This window comes from Sardina pilchardus, chromosome 7, assembly GCF_963854185.1.
Source record: "Sardina pilchardus chromosome 7, fSarPil1.1, whole genome shotgun sequence".
Taxonomy (NCBI): domain Eukaryota; kingdom Metazoa; phylum Chordata; class Actinopteri; order Clupeiformes; family Clupeidae; genus Sardina; species Sardina pilchardus.
The window spans coordinates 5718545-5740706 of NC_085000.1; the positions used below are offsets into that span (position 1 = coordinate 5718545).

The following is a 22162-nucleotide window of genomic DNA, read 5'->3' on the forward strand; positions in this document are numbered from 1 at the left end:
ATCTTGTAAAGGAGCGTGTGAATGCTCAGAGAGCTGTTGTCCTCATTTGGCTGCACCTCTGGCTCGGCCAACGGAACACGTCGCTGCGCCTCACCGCAAACAGAGCCGAGGGAGACGGGAGCTGCTGACAGGGCGACAGGTAACGATGAGAGCAGATCGAGCCCTAAACGAGCCCTAAACGAGCCCTAAACGAGCCTCCGACGCATGGGGGCCCAGCTGAGCGGGGGCTCCCAGTGGAGCTCTCTCGACACGAGTGCGCAACGCTGGACGCACACGGCTCCATCTTGCTAGGTTCCCCTTCCAGGTCACACAGAGGCCTGACCCGGCAAGCCTGACATGCCCTTATTAATAAAACAATAAACAAGACTCTGCAATGCTCGCCCTCCAGCCTCCAGCAGATCCAACCTGCCCTCCCCCCAAGCCCCAAATGCCTTCGCTTTCATCCTCTGATCCTCATACTAGCCCTGTACTACCACACACAGACAAAACACACAGACCCACACGGGGACCCACACATGGACACACACACACACACACACACACACACACACACACATTCTCCTTTCCAAACACATATGCATGTGCATGCATTGCATTCATTCACAAAAGAACTTGCAAATGAATGCACGTTTTGGGTGATGCACAAGCAGCTAAATGCATACTCATATCAACACATGCAAAATGGCCTTAAGAGCCACACAGTCACGCAAAGCCTCTCTCACTCCCTCATTTATTTATCCAAGCCAGTGTCTGCAATAACAGAGACATGCCCTCAGAATCGTGCTTGTGCATGCAAACCTTTTTTTTGTTTTAACTTTGTAATAACTGTATTTACTCCTCACCCACCATATGTGATGTCCCAGAGTGTTTGAAATCTAAGATCCGTCACAGAGGGGGGATGGTGGGGCTGGGGCTGGAGCTGGGGGTGGTGTTGGAGGTGGGGGTGGGGGTGGGGGGAGCCCAGAGTCCCAGGACACCCAATACTCTGCGCGCTCCAGGGCTGTCTTGAAGAAAAAGAGCACAATTGGATTAGATACCAAAATACGGCCTGTGTTTGTTTTAATCAGTCTGGTGACACAGGGAGCTTTTGAAAGCACGGGGGAAAGGCCGCTTGGAGAGGGAGAGCGGAGCGAGTCGAGCTTTCTCCCCTCGGGGGCAAAAACTCCAGCCTTTGGAGACTGAGGCCTGAGGGGCGACTGTCTGGGGGGTGACTGGCCACGGAGAGTTCACAGCCGGACCTCGGGGGACAGCGCCCACTTACGACGCCTTGTGTGCGTGTTTGTGTGCGTGTCACTTCCTCTCTTCGCCGCTCTCCTTCAGAAGAATGTCGGCGTTATCTCTCAGCTCATAGAGGTCAAAAGAAAAAAGCGATGACAGTTCATTGACACATATGTGTAAAAATGCCTGATTTGTCCTATCTGAATAGCTATTTTTTTATCAGACCTGCGATCACTGGAACATTCCAGTGCAAAGTGAGTCAATACAGTAGTTGAAACTCAAAACTGAGGATCTCTGTTGTCTAGTCTTCGATTCCATATCCAGTTCCCTCTGCTGTTTTTCTTGCCTCTCTGGCAGGATTTAGTGTGGAGACAGTAATTGGACTGGAATACCTTAAGACAGCTTAGAAGGCTAAAGCCGACAAAACAGATAACTCACAGGCTCATCTCCAGAGCCGCGGCTGCAGCCTCTCCGTTTCCTTGTCCGTCATACCAAACGTTCATTAATTCCCTGAGGCCAGGTGGCCAGTCAGGATACAGGTGTGTTGAGGCCTTCTCTGTCGCTGTGCTTAGTGGCCGTCGGGGACCTGAAAAAGCCATTCTGTGCTGTGACCTGCAGGAAAGCCTCTTCTGCTTTCTAGGGGCTGGTTGGACAGAGTGAGTGGCTGTGCTGTGCAGTGGTGGGGGGAGAGGAGGGGAGAGGAGGGGAGAGGGCCACTGGAGTGCTAACGTTAGCCTGAGAGGGCCACTGGAGTGCTAGCATTAGCCTCGTCTTTATGTCTCGTCTCGTCTCGTCTGTTTTTTTCTCCCATGGTGTTTTTTTAAAGGCTTTTTAGTTCTTAAGGAAAGACACACCATGGTCACATTGTAGTGTGAATGAGTGTGAGTGTGTGTGTGTGTGGGGGAGGCCTGGGGAGTAGAGAGGGCCACTGGAGTGCTGCTAGCGTTAGCCTGCTGGAGCTGCACCGGTGCTGAACTCCGCGGGGCTGCTGCGGGCCTTTCCCCCCAGACGGGTTCCGCTCACTGTAACGGAATCCCCCTCTCGGAAGTGCAAATCCAGCTGCTGCCGAGCGGCCATAAATTTCATTATCCGCGCTCCAGCGAGCCCCCCGGCCTCTGGTGCGTCGTTAGGTAGAGCGCCGAGGTTTAGCTTTACCTTGCCCTAAACCTGACCAAGGTCGCCCAAATTAAATGTCCAATGCTGCATCATGAATACTGCTTAGCGTCAGCCCACGTGATGCGCCCCCCTGCTCTGGCTTCAGGTGAGGAGGTCTATAAGGACGAGCTGGACGTCTTCTTGAGGAGTGTGTGTGTGAGTGTGTGTGTGTGTGTATCCCCGTTTGACACTGCTCTGTCTAATGACTTAGCCTCAGCCTCTTCTCCATTTCACCGTCTGACACGCATGCATGCAGAGAGCCTCCTTTTGCCGCTGGAGGAATCTTCAGAATAGCACCAGCGAGCCACTTGCATCTGCTTCCCATTGCACCGAGTGCAAAGTATTTCCAAACAGTTTATGTTTGATTTCTACCAGTGTCTCTGTCAAGGTCAGCCCCGGCCTTTGGAGGAGCCGCGCTGAACCGCGCACAACATGGAAGCAATGTTCCTCTTGTTGTGGAGAAACCAGTGTGTCTGATCCTGCGTTTACCGTCCTCAGTCACGCAGCCTTCCCCTGCTCAGCTAGGCTTTCGGTGCGGCCATCTCAGCATACATTCCTGCGAGTGGAGTTGGGGAGGGAGGGAGGGAGAGAGAGAAAGGCTTTCCCCTTCGGTTGTCTGATAGGGATCTCCCGAGTCCCGGCAGACTCGGGACGAGGCCTGCTCCAGCTGTTGGCCCCGGCCTGTGGTCAGAGGAGGCCATCACAAATTGCCAGAGAGTGCCCGGCTGCCAAAGGGCCCCGCTAATGTTGTTTCTTCATTTTTTTTCTCCCGAGCTGTTTTTTTTAAAAGGCTTTTTAGTTAAGGAAAGACACACCATGGTCACATTGTGTGTGTGTGTGTCTGTGCGCATGCATTTATGTGAGTGTGTGAAGGATGAATACTGATGTGTGGCGAAAGAAGTTGCTGTCTTCAGGCTAAAAACAAAAGGACCTAATTAAGCAAAACTAAACTCAGAGTGTTTGCAAACAATCGGCGAGTAAGGGAGTGCATCTGACGAAGACCTGGTAAGCTCCGAGACCGAGGGCTGCGTAGCTGCATCTGGGTGGTGAGGCTGGAGGGTCACTGAATCTGCCTCAGGCTATGGACGGAGGATGAGCTCCAAAGGACAGGATGGGTGACCCCACGTATAGTCCTGTTGGAATTGGCTTATACAGCTGCCTCAAATCCAACTGGAACAACGGTCTAGGGTCCACCGGCGCTGGCATTCATGTGGGCTAGTCCTAACCTCTGCCAAAGGCCACTGGGCATGTCAAAAATAAAACCACCTGAATATGTGCCGCTCTCTGCTTCAAATTCTCTCTGTTTAACCAAGAGTGGGAATGATTTTGAAATCTCACCGCGTTGCCAAGACCGGGAGAGATTTCAAAAAGTCCTCAGTTCTCCCATCTGGTTTTTAAAAAGTTGAGACACACACACACACACACACACACACACACACACACACACACACAGTTAAAATCAACTGCCACTGAAATGGAAGAGCGACCACAGCTTCATCCCACTGATCACATCTCCATCGGTGTGTGTGCACAGAAAGCCAGGTCCCTGCTGCAGACTGCAACGGGGATTACAGTACTCCGTAGGCCTGTATTCAGTTTCACTACTGCGAAAAAGGTAACGTGAGAGGACACTGTCTCAACTCTTGATAAGTCCCAGGAGGACCTCTATTTAATAAGGCACTTACTTCATCACATTTCCTTTTCATACTCCTAATCTCGTCATTGTGAAAATTACACAAGAGAAGGATGTTATGAACAATTCAGCAATCATGTATCTGATTATTCCCTCGATTCAAATCCAAAGCTAATTTGTAAAATATGTAACTCTTTTCGTTCCGTGAAATGTACTATTATGATGTGGCCTACACTGGCTAAGAGCTGAGGCTTTATAAACGCATAAATGCACTCTAATGTCTCCCTGTCACAGCTGGGAGATATACGTACCTCAACAATGACCACTTCTTAGTGCAGGCCGTCGGAAAAAGTAGTTGGACGGGCTTTCGAGTTGTAGCCAATTTTAGGCTTCTTTAACCCATGAGTAGAATAACTTCTGACATTTTACGGCTCTTTCCTTCACCCAGAGCTACATGCGATGGTACCATTTCCTTATTCGTCCTCGTGTAGTGACAGACATTTAGGCTAATATTTTATATTTGAAAGTCCTTTCTTGGGCTATGTTAAAGTCGACAAAACAAAGGCTGTTCCATGTTTGGAAACGTCATTAATCGTCACGTGGTTTTATCACAATTATCAGCGCTGTCGACTGTTGAAAAACAAATGTAGCCCACAGTAGGCTATTTCACTTTTTTCACCTGTGTAATTCGTGAGAAGTAGACGCACGCTGATGAGCAGTTGGCCTATATTTTTTCCTCTCTCTGTTTTTTGCTAACAGTTTATTGATAGCAAACAAATGTGTTTTGGTTAAGCCAAAATTAACCCGAATTCGTAGACACATTTGTCATTCATTATTTCCCCCAAAAAATATCTAAAGAAAACCTCTAGATAATAAGAATCATTTATCGAATTATTTGTAAAGAATAAATATTGCAGGGTTAGAAATAGCCTGCACATGTTGGCGTACAATAATGGTGGAATGTAGGGTTGCTAAACATAAGACATAAAATAAAATAGGCAAAACAGAGCTTAATAGATAGCTAAAAATATCTCCCTTCTGGTTTTATCCACAGCACAATGCTCCATCGTGTTATCTTTCCCCAAAATTATTGGTGTGCAGCTCGGTAGTGGCAGAATATTGGCATGCATACTGCGAAGCGCTCTGAAGCTACTGACCGCTCATTCGTCCTTCATTGACAGGCTAAATGAACCTCTTTCTGTTCCTCTCAAACATGATTCATGCCATAACTTTGAGCGAGTCGGCTGAAAATAATGGTCTATTCTGTACTTGGATGTTAACTTTCGGGAACAAATGACACTGGGGCCATGGACGAGAGGTTGTCCATTAATGCTTTTCTTATTTAACCAGGCTTTTCATGGTGTTATTTTTAATAGCGGACATATTCTCTTCATGAAATCAGATGACCCCAAAATGAATGCTTTTTGGCTCTGCTCTCATATGATAACAAAAGAGTTATCTTAAATATGGACACAATATGTTTATTCATCATGAAAACAACATGACATTTTCTTTCATCACTTTCTGGATTAATGACAGTCCTTTGGGGTGGGCCCAAAGTGGGGGATCTCTGAACCATCCCATAGACAATGTATTACAGATCCCATCCCATTCTCATGTAGTGCGTTAAACTTGTGCAGGTTGTCAGGCTGAAAAACAAAATTAAATCTTTTTCCAAATCTCTTAGCAATTTTGGAAATATTTGCTAGGTTTCTCTCACTCACTTTCTCTTGTGGGTGCTTGCAGGGTATAGCCTCCATAATCTGTGTGTTTTATACATTTGCATCTTTCACTCATCTCCTAGAATCAGTGAGTCTTCTCGTCCTGTACTGTAACTCTTCCTATTACTTCTACTTCTACTTCTATTACTGCTGTTGAAGCGGCTCACCAGAGCACAACAACAGTGTAGTTTACAGTACTTTTACTGCAGGCGATGACTGGATGGCCGTGATCAGGCTCTTGGATCACAGGCGAGGGTGATGTAGCGTTTGGAGTCGGCCTGCTAAAGGTTAGCCGTATCTGCGGAGAGGTTCCCGTCCTCAGGCGCTGGCTAATGAAAAGCCCATGGCCGCGCATCCGTGTTCAAGAGCTGCTTCATGGTCATTGTGCGCCCGCTCCTAATTGAATCAGGGACGCAGGTCACAGGGACGCTCTGCCTCTGGTTCCCTGTCCACTATAAACACATTTAGGGATTATTTATTTTTAGCACTTGTGTGCATCCAGACCATCTTGGTCAACTGATAGCCAGATGGGTCCACGGAGGTGCCTGTTTACGGATTCCTGGGGATTGTGAGTTGGAGGCAGGAGTCCATTGGGCTGTGCTTTATTAGACACAGTCAGGCCCACAGTGGGCCCAGCGGGATAAACCCTACTTTCCTTTAAACGCTCTCAATGGTCATGTTTCAATGCTGATTCATTTGGATACAGAGGCAACAATGTGTTGATATTCACATGGTAATAGACAATAAAAAAAATTATTAAGTAGGCCAAGTTACAACATCACAGGGCTGTGGTGATGAGAAGACAATATTATATTATGTTTATCGAGAACCATGTGTCCAAAGTACTCAGGACTTTTCTCCTAACTGAACTGATCCATCCTTGTAGCATGTGATTAACACATCTTCAAGCTGATAATCCAATGGCTTCATAAACAAAAAGATTTGACGAGGTGTTAAGCCAGCAGTAGTTGATCAGTGCACAGAGAGAATCTGCTCGATTGTGTTGCAGGAGCCTGGCCAAAGGGTCATCAAGAGGACAGTCACCCTGCTCTACTTTAACCCCCCCCCCCCCCCCCCCATGCACACACACACACACACACACACGCACACACGCACGCACGCACGCACGCACACACACTACACCCTGCGTGAGGGCTTTCTGCAGCAAACCCCCTCTTTCCCAGACTGCCTCTGTCCTGTCTGATGACCCCGGGGTCGGCAGCTGTCAGTCAGCCCCTCAGCTGGCCGTCAGGCCGCCGGACACAGAGCTGGCCTCTGTCTCCCGCCAAGGCGAGAGCCCATCCCGTTCATCTGGGATCGTCTCTCTCCGCATTCATGGCGCATAATTCAATTACCTCCTCACCCTCGCCCTCCTCTCCTCTCCTCTCTCTCTCCTCTCATTCTAATGCAAACCTCAGGTTGGCTGGCGATGCTCTTTCACTTAGCGAGAGAGAGCGAGAGAGAGAGAGAGAGAGAGAGAGAGAGAGCGGGGGACCGCGTTTTTGTCGCAGAGCGTCGAGACAAAGACGCCCACACATGGACACGGAGAGCATGTGAGGCCAGACCAGGGAGAAAAGAAGAAAAAAAAACACACCCGCACAGAGATCCCCCTGTTTGGACACCCCTGGACAACACTGGGGGTCTCCTGTGGAAAAGCACCTCATGTACACTTCATCCTCATCCGGGGCAGGGATCACCCAAGTGGCCTGCGGATGGAGTCAGGGCTTGTCTTTTGTGGTCTGTCAATCACAGAGGCTGGTGTCTTTGACATACTGTCTATATGGTCAGTGGGAGGCATGGGGGTTAATTAGTATGTCATGGAATCAGATACATAGCCTAGTCATATAGGGTGCTGCTGTAGTGCTGTCACCTGATTAAGCAGAGGCCTCACCGTGGTGCAGTTTCTGTGCCATGCGTTTGTGCCAAATGAATGCAGACTTGCCACCCATCCGTGCTTAAGGGTGGGCCGCAGTGGGCATGGGGTGTGGGGACCGAGCAGGACGGAGAGGATGCGAGGGACTTAGCCTCCAGTGCCCGGGGCCTGTGTAGAGGGCTCGGAGGGGTCAGCCTGCTGGCGGCCCGTCTGTGCCCAGAGCCGTGAGGCGGCGGGGAGGCCTGCGACTCGCCGCAGACTGGACTGATTTCCTGTATGGGGTCATGCCAAGGACAGGTTCAGGAGCCCCAGGTTCAGGAAACATGGAGTGGCCACAGAGCCCCTATACCCTCCCCCCCCCACCACCACCACCACCACCACCACCCTCAACCTCGCTCTGATGATTTACTGGAAATCCATAGATTCAGCTGCGGTTTTTATCGGGGTGAATTATGAATCCCCCTAAATCCTGACGGAGATTATATATTCCTTGGTGAAACATTACCATGCGCTGAGGTCCCATGTGCCAGCTGCTTCACAAGCAGAGTATAGGGCTTCAGTAGTGAGCTTGTCTTTTCCATAAATCCCCTTTCTGGAGAAGGCATTTTGGATATTCTGTGCTTTCCTTCACTTTGTTTCCAGTGGTGATGCTCATTTGGGAAAAGCCATGCATCAGAGCAGGTGTGCGTGGACTCATTGGTTGTGTCAGCGTGGTCAGCACTTCAAGGGGTCCTGTACAAGTCAACTCCACATACACGCAGACGCAGCTCATTAAAAATGGCTGTACCTAAGGCGGCCTAAATATCGGAGTGCTGACATTTCCCCTCCTACCCCATACTCTGGAAGGAATTTACTCTTCTAGGTTTTTGATTTCAAGGGAGTGCCTTTGCTTTGCTTGAGGCAACGGTAGAAATTCTCTTCACGGAACTTCAGCTAGTTAACCCTGTCTTTGCCAGGTCGCAACTGGTGCCATCCTCAAGTGGTGCTTCTTGTCTGATACGATTTGTTTAGGCTTTCTGTGAATGTGTATGTTTTTCTTGTGCAATTCAATTCTGCCACTATTTACCAGAGAGTAGAACCATGACGATACATGGTCTTTGGAATGAGACCAACATGACACATCAGGGTGATAGCATTAGTGAAATGTGAATACATTTTAGTGAACGTGTATATCTGGTGTTCATCCCCAGCCTGTGAGCTCTAAATAGTCACCGACTGTCACCCCCGCTGTCAAAAATAACAGACACATGTTTGGGCATGTTTATTTACTCATGTTGTGTTCATAAGGTGCTTAAAAGCAACAGTCAAGCTTGAGAGAGGGAATTAGATAATGTAGTTTGTAGGTATATTTGTACCAGAGATGCTGAATCAAACTGTCAGGTACCTGACATATATAGAGAGAGCAGAAGCCCACTCTCTGTGACTCTCATGTTCTCTGAGGTCCCAGGACAGGCTAATTGAAGTCATGTTGCTCATTAATTGAGTTATGTGTCAGGAAGCATGCCACCACAATCTTCCAGGGGCCTGACTATTTCAACTTTGTGCCGCAGTCATGTCTTTTTAATTAGAGAGCCACGCTGAAAAAGGTACTGCTGTCTCATTAGAGGCGAGCATGCTCCTGACGGTCCCATTCTGGGCCAGTGGGTAATGAACGTCAGGATTTATTCTTTGTGCAAGATGCTGGTTTGGGCCTTCACTAATAGACCGAGGCCTCAGTGTTGAAACATGTGGGGATGAAGCTGTGTCACTGGCCAAGCAATCTGGAGCCCTGAAAATGTACTAACAAGCATAAAACTAAATGTTTTTTTTTTGTTTTGCTTTTAACCATAAGTGGTTGGGATTGTTTTCTCTTTTTTGTAGTTCACAGATGTTTAGTGGTTTAAATCTGCCTCATGAACAATGAGTAGTAAAATTAGTTTTGAATATGGGTAGGTACAGTTGCTGGTTTTAGCCTGTTTATAGAGTGTTTGTTTATTGAAGTTATACAGACGCAAATGTGTTTATGAAATGATGCAATTCAGAGGTTTCTAAATTATACAGTAGTGTTTTTTTACCGAGTAAATAAAGTACAACTGCCCTATAATCTTTGTTTTTTAAAATGATGAGGTGAATCAATCATTTTCGCTCGAACTTGAGAAACATATTACTTCGAGTGGGGATCAGGTTTCAATTACATAAAGTGCTGCGGGAGTTGGTGCTTAACTTTGGAAGCATTTAGAAGCCTCTATTACAGTCTTCAATTTGAGTGACACAGGGCTAAAAGACTGACTTTTGAGTTCCCCCTTCATAATGTATGTCATTAGAAAATGTTGAGAGGACTCCCTTCCCCCATATTCGTGAGAGTCTGAACTTTAGGAACACATCCCTGAATAAAATGGTGCTTATGTCCTCCCCCTACTGCAAATGGACCGTATGTTTACACACTTGTCCGTCAGTTTGGCTCCATGCGGCCTTGTAGGTAACCATGAAGACTATGAGACATCCTCAAAAACCAACGTTAGCATATATGAAGTCTGTAAGTGCTTTATGTTTAGAGATGGCTCACAGAGATTGGAGTTGCCATGTAAATATCAACAATTTGCAGTTCTCTTTAATGTCAAAGCTTTCATGCTGAGGTTTAGTTTTTCTCTCTCTCTCTCTCTCTCTCTCTCTCTCTCTCTCTCTCTCTTTGTAAACCATGGAGGGTGAGTAACATGTGTTTTTATGTGTTGTAAGTCAGTATTTCAGGCCAAAAAGCTCTGCTAACTGTGGTCCCTGGGTCAGCAATGGGCATTTACAACCTGCAGTTTCAGTGTTGTGCATGCGTTTTGCTTTATTTACAAGCTATGTGTTTTATATTTAATATTTATATTCCCACGATGTGTACACATTGATAACTGTCACACTTTATCATAGCTCAGTGACTGCACACTTGAAGGTTAGTTCTGTGGTTGTATAACCTGGACAGGACACTCCTGTGCTACACTGATGTGCATGTGATTGTGTCCCATGATTTAAATTGAAGACAGGGTCAGGGTGGTCGGGGGTGGTTAACGCCATGGTTTAATGGGGTTTGCGTCGCGAAGTGATGGAGGAGGTATCGTTTTGAATAGATTGATAGAAAAGATAGAAACGATTCCGGATGAAATCCATACGAATTCGATACTGAGATGCATGGGATGATGACAGAAGTCATTTTACAAAGCTATGTTTTAGTGGCACGCACATCTGTCATACAAATCTTACTGGCTATTTTAGTTGGCTGACATTTCTTTTTTTGTCCAAAATCGATGCTGAACTAAATATGTTTTTGCCTAGAAATGAACGCAGGTTTTTACTGAATTTTTACCCACATGCAGGTACATTTAATTTATAAATAGTTAATAACCTGTAATTCTCCAAAAGTGAAAGATCCATAATATAGACCAACAGGTTATAGCTGAACCGTATTTAGGCTACTCACTTTATCATTAGGCTATAGACGTCATACATATTGTTCCATATGTTTATATGGTAAACTTTGACTGTCCAACTTTGATATCGTCACCTTTCTAAAATAATGGCATACGTTTGTTTCAGGTTTTTCAGAAAACACAAAAAAGTAATAGTAACAATAAAAAATGAATGATGATGATCTAGGCAAAACAAATTCGTGAAAAACATGCCCTATGTCATTATTTTAGGAAGGTGACGATATTCAACCGAATGTTTCTAAACGAAACTTTGAAATTGCAGGCGGTTGTTTGTGTCATTCAACTCGTGAAATAATACGAATGTTAGGCTAAAACAATACACCTAATAATGATAATAATAATAATAATAATAATAATAATATGTTTATTATGCTGTTGGACCTAACGTTAATAATATAGGCTTATAGACAGAATATAGGCTTATATAATAAAATCACAGGAATTTCAAAAAGTCAGTTTTCATTATCAATGCCTAGGATAAATAATGTATTCTCGTCCTTTACATTTAAGATTTAAGATATTTATATTTGTCAAACTTTACAAACACATTTTACGCTTTACACGTTGGGCCTAAGGCCATATTGCCCGTGGTTTACCCCAAATCCCATTTTGTTCCACACACAACAAATCGTAAAGAGCATTCAACATGAGAAGAATTCATAAAGTTAAAAATCTATTTCATACTGAAGCATTGTGTCATAAGAAGGGATGCTGTGCGCTCATTTTATTTCGAAACGCAGGCTGGGTAGGTCTATATATTTATTCTCGAATTAGACCAAGACGATGTTGTGCTGTGATTAGCACTACAATTAAAACATGTATTATTGAGCCCCGAATTTAACCTGAGCAATGTGTTCATTTTAGAAGTTGAAATGAACTATGATCAGCTCAGTGTGTTTGAATGGTAAAAGCGCATAGTCAACTTCCTCGTCTGAGCGCACGCGGCGGGAGTCTGTAGGAGGCTGTACTGTACTTACTGTATCTCTGCACTGAATGACAGGCTGGTCAATCATGTATTTATAATTAAATTAGTAGGGTTTACACAGATGAGATAAGACAAGGAATGATCCTAGGATCCTTTCACGCATGTTAGGAACCCATCCTCAACTGCCCCTACCACCACCAGCAGGCTACAGTTTATAATTAGGCTATTCTATGTATCATTCTAATTGCTTATCTGGGTGGCATTGGTTATTGTAATATTTTCCTCTGATTTCAACACACCAGAGCCATAGAGACCTATACGATTTCGAATTGTAACACATTCTCACGAGAAAAAGTGTTGTGATTTGGATGTATAGGCTACAGTTCTTGGAGGCCAGATCAGACAATTTTGTGTTGAAAATGACTTGTAAATACTGACCCCTTTATAACTTGAAACTCTGTTCAGGAACTGCCACTATTTATACGTACAAGTCAGAAACTATACTTTGGGTATTGGCAAATACTTTCTGTACTTTTGAAACACGCTGAAAGTGGAGCAGCGAACATTTATGCCTACTTAATCACATTTCTCAGATTTATTTGAACATGCATTAAACCCATCACAATTATTATATTGTGCTGTTAATATGGTATTAAATCTGATCAAAATAGAAACCCATCAACCACCCAACTGTTTTCTCTCTGTGCGTAATATTTTTATTTGGCTGCGTTCTACACACCAAGCTTAATCGATCAAATGTACTGTTTGGAAATATTGAAAAGACATCCAGTTGGTTGTATAAATGATGTTGTGACATACTTAACACTTGGCTGTCTCTGGCACCACGCCCCTTGCGCCGTTTTGTTTTAGTTTCAGAACCAAAGAAGGAATTAAATGGTTAATTGGAATGACAGGAACCACACGTGATTGAATTCTTGGCGGATTAAATCAGACTGCTGTCTTGGTCCCCCCTGTTTCACGGGTCTTTGTTTCTGATCTTCTAAATCCCACCCACTTGAAATGGAGAAGGGAAAAAAATATCTCTCTCTCTCTCTCTCCCTCTCTCTCCCTCTCTCTCCCTCTCTGTCTATTCACACACAAACGTGTTCACTGTTGATAGTGCCCTAGTCCTCGAAAGGCTCTCTGGACAGGGCGATGGAGACGGAGGGTTGTTTGTCTTTTTCCTCTCAGCCAAATAGGACAACGCCAGAGAATTCACCTGGTTTGGAGCATAGTTCCGGATCTTTCTTTCCTTGCGATGAGCTCCAAAAAGTCCCGCACCTTCCTCACCCGCATCGGCTCGGTTTGCGGGGAGACTTTTACAACTCACCGAATGTCGGACGTTTTCCTGATGACTCAACGGACTTTACGCACGGCGTCCCAGCCTCGAACGCCCGGGCATCGCCGGGAAAGCACAACAAATATCTGGAAAATATTAATCAGGATCAAAAAAGCCTATCTTTAAGTGGAAAGGCGTCATTTTATGAAAATAACCCAGAAGGTAAGATGTAAATGAATTTGCAAATTAATTAAGTAGACTAGACCTATTACAGTGACAGCCATTCATTGCAGTGATTTGCTGAAGTTATGGCCTGATATAGTAAAAGTGGAAATAATAGTAGTATAAGTAATAATAATAATAATAACAGTAATGAATGGCAATGTTAAAAAATCTCTGCCAACCATATTTGTATTAGATGACAAATCGGACCACTTATAATGTTTGGTTGACCTTAGAGAAGGTCAAAACAGGCCCGCAAGCTAACATAAATGGCTACACATTATAGCCTGTCAAGCATAATTCCTCAAGATTTTGTTTGCCGACTGTAAGACTGTGATGTTGTATGAGATATGTTGATTGGACACATAATACTTTAACTTTTCACTTTAGCAATGCTCTGGACCCATGGTATATTGCTTCAGTAATTTCTCTATATATTTTTTAATAACCTATGGTCTGTAACCTCTAATAATCTGTATTACTTTCAATTTGATTTCCTTTTTTATTTAAAAATAGCTTATTCAAAACCACTATTTCCATTGACTTAAATCACACCAGCACCAAGCGATTCATAGATTCAAGATTATGTTTTTGTGCCATGTATTTCTACATGCTTCATAATCTCTCTTTTCTCCTCAAGACATCTTACAATTTTGCAAGAGTACAGACATAGAGGACTACAGAAAAAAATCAAATATTATGAGTACAAATTCTAGATGTAGCACATAGATAACTTCATTAACCCTTATTAAATTACACAGATGGCAGCATAACTCTTGCATCTCAGTTTGAATAAGTCATCTGAGAAACTGACAATCATAAAAATCAGTAAATAAAAATGTAATAGACAACAAAAACAAACATATTTTGTGGCTTAGAGTTTAAACAGAATAACCAAGCCACCAACAACTCCAAAGGGAATATCTTTAATGTTATTTAAGTCCAGATAATGCATCGATAAAATGGACTTAAACTGATTATGAATGGGTTTTAGACATTATGAAGTTGGATGGCCTCAGGGGCTGTAGCATCAGATGAATGGTTAGCGTCTACACTTTATTTATTGCTGTATATAAACCTACATTAAACCTAATAGACATTTTGATAAGAACTTTGTGATAACAGTATCCTTCATAATATACAATGGAGTGTTTCATGTTACTGCCAAAGATGGCTTTCCTTCATCTCTCTAGTTCATCAGCATTGAAAAATGTCTTTCACTGTTTTGAAAAAGAACTTATGACACGGCCTTACTACAAACAAGAACTTCCTGTAGGCTTGGATTACCGACTAAAAGAGTCTCGAAGAAGAATTCAGGCTGTCCAAGAGACCTCAAGAGTCATTTTCATTCAGGCCTTGTGGTGGAACACTTTTGTAAATTATATCACAAATTAACTCATTAAATGACAAAGAAAGAAAATGACAGAACATTTTCTCAAAGAGGCACAGTGAAAAAATTTGTGCGGTTTGTAATGGGGGTGGGGATGATGGGGGGCCGGTGGTGGTCAACAAAACTCTGCTGGCTAATTGAAAGACAAGCAAAGTTGTTACATGCTTCGTCGTATGGCATGAGTTTGTTAAATAGACATTCTGTGAAACAACAGCCTCCACATCCTCCTGCAAGATATGACTAAAAGGGTTCCACCATTATCAGGTCAGAGCCATGCAGACATTTTCTCTTGGTGCTTTAGGAACTGTTCTTTTCCATGGTATTAAAATGTTCGGCAGAAACACCTTGTTATTTTCTATGCATTTAAGCAGGCGGGAGAAAGAGAGAGCAGAATTTGACCACTCTGATATCTTGTAAACATGGAGGGGTATACCACAGCTTCTTGCACCTTCAAAGACAGACTCCCCTTCCTGTTTTGTCTGTTGGTGGCTGGTGGGAGAGGACCTTTGAAATGAAAGGGAAACTGCAGCTTTGGCTTCATGAGTGGGGGTCCAAGCATGTGTTTGAGACTTACCCCATTAGCTGTCATTTGAAATCCTTTAGATTATGTCAATTGTGATGAAGTTATTTATAATTGTAAAAAAAGATTCAGGCCATATGTGTTGCTATATTCCAGTGCAGAAAGCAACCATGTTCACGCCTACACATAATTGTACAGCATTTTCAGTGGTTAACAGTAGGTCGTTTATCGTATGAATGGATAATTCTTGAAACAGCTCTGCCCTAACAGTGCCTGCAAGTTCAAATATGTGAGATTGCATTAATGTTAAAAAAGTGCCCTATGTAGTAGAGATAGGCCACTGCACAGAGCTTATATTTGAGTTGACTGCTTAGTTTACAGCGCACTAAAAAGCCACATGAAGTCAACCAAGAGAAAATGCATTCAGAAACCAAGCTGTTTGACAGTTTACAACATTTTCTTCTAATTGAATTTAGTATTTTTAGACAGAGAATAATCTCAAAAGTCTTTCAGGTTGAACTGTAGCAAAGGGTCATTCCTAATTGTGAATGTCTTGCTGTGTTGAATATGTCCCTCTGTGTGATGGAAGATTCGATTAAAGGCTCTGCTTACTGTTTCTGTTAGGCTGATGTTTCGACTCTAAAGGGTTTTTTTTCATGACCTTGGGGTTAAAAATTAGATTAACATCAGCTTCAACATCTAAATCTTAATTTAAGATTAATTTAATCAAATAAGACGATCTATCGTGAAGGCGAAATTGCTTTTTTGGAAATTACTGAGCAATGGTATCTTAAATCCAGTCGATTCTAGATGTTTAAAGACCTTCATGAACTTGTGCATAAGGCAATTCTACGGAGAGCTGTACAACGCTGTAAAGATGAGATCTGTAAAACACTCAGTTCTCAAAATAAAATACCTCATAGTGAAATATGTCCTTGACATGCCACGAAATGTAGGCTACATAGCCTAGTTAACCTAAGCCCATCGCCCATTTCACAAATGATTTCGGAAAAATCGTTCGCCATATCCCATTTTTAGGCGCAATTACGCATCGGGTAGTGGGCGAGTTTATGATTGAATATGTTAAATTAAGTCATTCTTTCTCTTTTCAATTAAACTGTTGTTCATTTAGATCTGGATATATGGCGAATATGTCAGTAGGCCCACACATGACGGGCGACCGACAGTTGCTGAATTGTAATTATTTTAATTTAAATTATTTAATTATTTAATTATTTAATTTTAATTATTATTCCGTGATTTAATTTTTATTGTTTCCCCATAAGACCACAATGGATCCCAATACGTACTTTTTTATTATTTTTATTTTTTATCACATTTGACACTCTTTGGGGTCATAGGTTAATAAAAAGGTCAGCTAAGGGAAGGTTTCTGTCGGCATTGGATTGCTTCAACTGTTCTTCGGGGGAAAAGTTTTCTTGATTCAACTATTCTTTTGTTATGCTGCTGGCGTCAGAAACGAAACCCCAGGCAGTATCACAGCATGTCATTCCAAGTAGCATAGGCCCTACTTTATCAACGTACACACACACACACACACACACACACACACACACACACACACACACACACACACACACACACCTCCGATCACTAACTAAAGTTGGCGAATGTTTTCTGACAGGTCCTCGAGTAGCCTATGGCATGGCTAAATATAAGGCCTTTAGAGGTGTCCGCAGAAGGGCTACACGTCGCCTACAAACAGTTATTCTTCGGTGATGTCTGAAAACGGGCACGCCATCACTACACTGTTATTTATAACGTGTTTACTTTTCCCGAGTGTGTGGCGGCAATATATCTGAAAGGGCTGGCGTTAGAGGCGCTTTCGGTGACTCAGTTAAATCTGCGCATCTACTCTCACTACCACGTCTCGCTGTCCAGAGACAACATGGGAAAGTTCATCGCTGTTGAACCCCCGCTTCCTCTCCCAGATCTCCTTTATATCTCCTGAGTAAATTGAACATTGGCTGGTCATATCCTTTCAGCAACTTTAACAGTTTTTGTCATGATTATGGTCAGATTTTACACTTACACCGACCAGCAGGACTTATTTAGATGTGGTTATATCACTGGCAGTGCTACTTTGTCCTATGGAGATTATGCAGCGAGTGTTTTATCATTATGAAAACATCATCTATTCAAACATCTGTTCATTTGACTGTCAATTTAGACAGTGAAGATGTTAATTTCAACAAACTTTAAACAGCAATAAAAACCCTAAAGCATATAAACTGCACATAAATTAACATTTCTATTAACGTTTAAATAATTGTTCATTTTAACATAAATAAGTTGCATTTCATTCTGAAATCTAGATGAGGAGCCTTCTTTCTCTGTTTTGGTAGCCAAAAAAATATATGTTTTGGTGATTTGAATGTGCAGATGTCAAAAATTATTCGTCATACTTCAGTTTTTTTGCAATTGAGTTTGCATCTCAAGCATTTACCATATTTGGCAGAACAATGATATCTATAGATATTGGAGGATCATTGAAATGAGAACATTCATGCTATACACATCATGAATATCCGCCAATAATACAAAGAAGTAAGAAGCAACATATTTGCCCCTCTTCCTTTGGTTTCAAAGAAAAGCAAAATTCTGAGCGAACTATGCCTAAATTAAATATATAACCTTTGAAATTCACGTTGCATTAAAATTACATTCATTTACATATTATGAGGACATAATATGGGTAATATAGGTAATTGATAATCTCACTCACTACCCCTCAAACATTTACACAAACTTACCAGATGCCTTTTTCTAAAGGGCCTTGTACTGTATGTGAGAGGCAATGCAAGCAAATAAGCTCGTGAAGAAACACTGAAAAGCAAAGGGGCCATCAGAAACGTGTTCCAATTTTGTAGGTCTTGTGCCAGACCAGGAGGCCCATGTCTGATAAAGAGACTACACCATTAGTATAGTAGTATAGTGTAGTATGTATACTTTTTTGAACCCGTGAGGAAAATTCAGTCTCTACATTTAACCAAATTTTAACCGAATTAGTACTTGCTCAAGGGCACTTCAGCCCTTGGTCAGGAAAACCGGCAACCCTCCGGGTACAAGCTCGAAGCCCTAACCAGTAGGCCACAGCTGCCCCACAATTACCTGTGATCCCTCTGACACTCCTCTCACGGTCTCTCCTTTAGGAGAGAAATCCCTGGCCAAGCCACTGGGTTACCCCGCACTGGACTCAGACTGCTGTGGCAAACTCAAGGAGCAGTCCAACGGAGGGCTCCATCCGGGGGACTCCATCGCCGACTCCATCGACCTGTCGGGCAAGAACAAGAAGCGGCGCAACCGCACCACCTTCAGCACCTTCCAGCTGGAGGAGCTGGAGAAGGTCTTCCAGAAGACCCACTACCCAGACGTCTACGCCCGCGAGCAGCTCGCCCTGCGCACCGAGCTCACTGAGGCCAGAGTGCAGGTAAGGCCTTACTGACAACATATTCCATGTTTTTAGATACAGTATACAGTACTGTATAATTATCATTGCATTTATTTGATTTTGTACATGTAATAAAAATGGCTTATACCAGTAGATACATAAGCCTTCACATTTACAGCCCTACTAACTCAGGCTAGGTATTCACATTCTGTCACTCATAAGCATGCATACTCACACACATTCACCCATCTCTACATAGGACACTCACACTATGACCCATCCCATGTTGAGGGTCAAGGATGTCTCGTCATGGGTCATGTTATGAAAAAAAAGTGTAATGAATGTGTAATGTAACACTACAGAAAAAAGGGTTAACAATGATGAATTTGACTGCAGTTTATTTTGAGGAGCTGTAGAGAAAGCGCAGTATCATCAGTGGCTCACCTGGCAGCCTTGTGTGATTCTGCTTCAGGTGCTCTCTTGCTCACAGGGTTCTCTTTCTCTGCAGGTTTGGTTCCAGAACCGGCGGGCGAAGTGGAGAAAGCGGGAACGCTACGGGAAGATCCAGGAGGTGCGGAATCATTTTGCTGCCACTTATGATATCTCCCTCTTACCTCGTTCCGACACATATCAGGTATACACACTTATGGTATTTCCCTCTTACCTCGTTCCGACAGATCCTAGACACACACACGAACACACACACACACACACACACACACACACACACACACACACACACACACACACACACACACACACACACACACACACAAACACACAGACACACACACACACACACACACACACACACACACACACACACACACAATTTCAGCTATGGTCAATAATGAAACATCTTACACTCTCTGAAATATGTTGGATGTGGTACATCTAGCTGGATGGATTTTTGTTTGTACTGTAGCAAAGAACAATGTCCAATTTGGTAGTGTTTGTTTAATTACACATTGTTAGATAGCATCACTAATCGCTGTATTCATCATTATCACATACCTGTGCTCACATGCTTTGCCAGTTGTCATTACAGTATTCAAGCCTCCTGAATCAATGAAATTGATTTGGTGACAATGGTTTACACACTGTATGGCTTGCATTAGCTGTAGTTACAGTCAATTTTTTTCATTATTACGGTTAATTGTGATAGTTTTAGCAATTTTCAGAATGAAAGTTAAGTGTCTAGATAAGTACAGGTAACATAAAGTTGTTCTCAGTTGGGTCTTGAAATCTTCACCATCTTAGCCTTTAGTCTCTTCTTTTATAGTCACATATTTGTCAGTCTCCATACCTCCTGTGTGATTTGCAGTAAGATAGATAGATACAAAGTATTGGATTTGGGTGAGGGTAAGTTGATATGGGCAAGAGTTTAGGATTGTTTGAGGTCAAGGGCAGATTGTTGTTAGGGTTAGTTGAGGAAGTTTTAAATTCTTGCTGATACTATACCACAACCCGCATTGCTTTATTGTTCACTTCTCCTCTGGGTATCAGCAGGGCTGCCAACTTTTTTTTTAGTTCAGCTTGAAGTGAGATTTGTTGCAGGTGGAATTTTTGACAAATCTAAATGGTCTAAGTTATTAATTATTTGCAAAGCATTCATCAGGACCTGATATCCGGGCTCACTCTTTTTCTCCCTCATCTTCTTTCTCTGCCTACATTGGCCCTTCTGCCTCTCCTTTTCTAACTCCTCATAACTGTTTTTATGTCTTCCTTGTTGCTTTACTCTCTATATAGGCTACCGTTAAAGTAATAACAAGTCCATGAGTTTGTATTATTTGAAAGCATATATTAGGTTTAGCCTATTGATTAGTAATATAGCTAATACACAGTATTTAGAGTATAGGCCCTACAGTAAAACATAAATGTAGTATTCCCTAATTTCTAACCTTAAATTCCTAAATCGTAGGCTACAAGCTTAACTCACCCCTTGTTCATTTGCATGGCTTCATGTTACCTTTCAAAATAAAAGTTAGTTTATATCAGTCTGTCAGTGTTATTATGTGAGTGAAGATAGCCTACCAATATGGTCAATTGCATAGAAGATAAAGTAACGCTGTTGCTTTCCTTAATCAGTTTAGTCGTTCGCTTATTGGTTAATAAGACACTGTTGCGCTAAAGTTTTGAGATAGTCAGATTCTCTTTCCAGTGGTGCACTATGTACCGTATTGAATTGTAGTGGTGCACAGACCATATCATTTTGGACCAATTGACACGTGAATGACGACTGTCAACTGATTTTTCAACTATCATGCTATCCTTTGTTAACTACATGAATACTCTCAATTATCCACTTAACTACACGAATAGGCCTACCCTCAATTATCCACTTTGAAAGACTCAATGTCCATGATGTGTGTTCAAGCCCTAACCCTATCTCTCTGTGCTCAGATGCAGGGTAACCTGTGGCCTGGGGGAGCAGGTACAGGAGGGGCTGGTGCGCCCGGCGCCGGGTGTGTCCTGGGACCGGACAACATGTCGTCGTCCTGCATGACGCCCTACTCCCATCCCCACGGCAACCTCCCGGGCTTCATGGGCATGTCGGCGTCTCCCAGCCACCCGCACCACCACCACCCGCACCACCCGGGCATCAATGGCCTCTACTCACTGCACGGCTTTCCAGGGGGCCTAGGGGCCCACTCCTTCGAGGCCGGTCCCGAGTCTGAATACAAGCCTTCAGGCCTGGTGGCGCTGCGCATGAAAGCCAAGGAGCCTGGCAGCCTTCTGTCCTGGCCAACATGACCGCAGGGCTGATCCTCGTCTCCATTGGGACTGAGCCGCCGCGCCGCGGACCCATGCATTCTAACATTCCAGTGCACATACAGTAGAGCACACACGAGCGTGTGCCCCTTTGACGCAATCTGTGCTCATCCCTCCTACACATAGGACACTCTCAGTGCGTGTGGTGTGTGCGCATGCAAACCCTCACTCCCTCACACACACATATACAAACACAAACACACACACACACACATACACATGCACACGCACACGCACATGCACACGCACACGCACGCACAGTAATGATTTTTGGACCGCAGACCTACCAGAATAGAAAAATGGTAGCATTTTGCAGCCTTTTGTAGTTTTTTATATGTTGGCCTGCATTATGGAATTTCTAGGTGTAAAGATTTGTTACCACTTCCCAACAGTGTCTAGTTTTCTGGTTTGAAAATCTGAAAAGCTTCAGTTTTCTGGGATCAAGTGAGCCATTGTAAATCTTGCACAAACATGCCTTATTGTCTAAAATTATGCTGATTCCTTTGATATTGAATCTTTTTTTCAAGCATTGTTAAGACCAAAGTATTAAAAACAATCGCTATTTAATTATATAAATGTTAACTGCATAT

At 43.3% G+C, this 22162-nt stretch overlaps 1 protein-coding gene across 1 annotated transcript; it reads left to right on the forward strand.

Moving 5' to 3' along the window:
• The first annotated feature begins 204 nt into the window (after nucleotides 1-204).
• On the forward strand, nucleotides 205-21554 carry alx3 (ALX homeobox 3). The gene is made up of 4 exons (XM_062540174.1): nucleotides 205-253; nucleotides 18562-18839; nucleotides 19309-19434; nucleotides 21204-21554. The coding sequence occupies exons 1-4, from the start codon at nucleotides 205-207 to the stop codon at nucleotides 21552-21554; spliced, it is 804 nt and encodes a 267-aa protein (XP_062396158.1).
• Nucleotides 21555-22162: the final 608 nt, after the last annotated feature.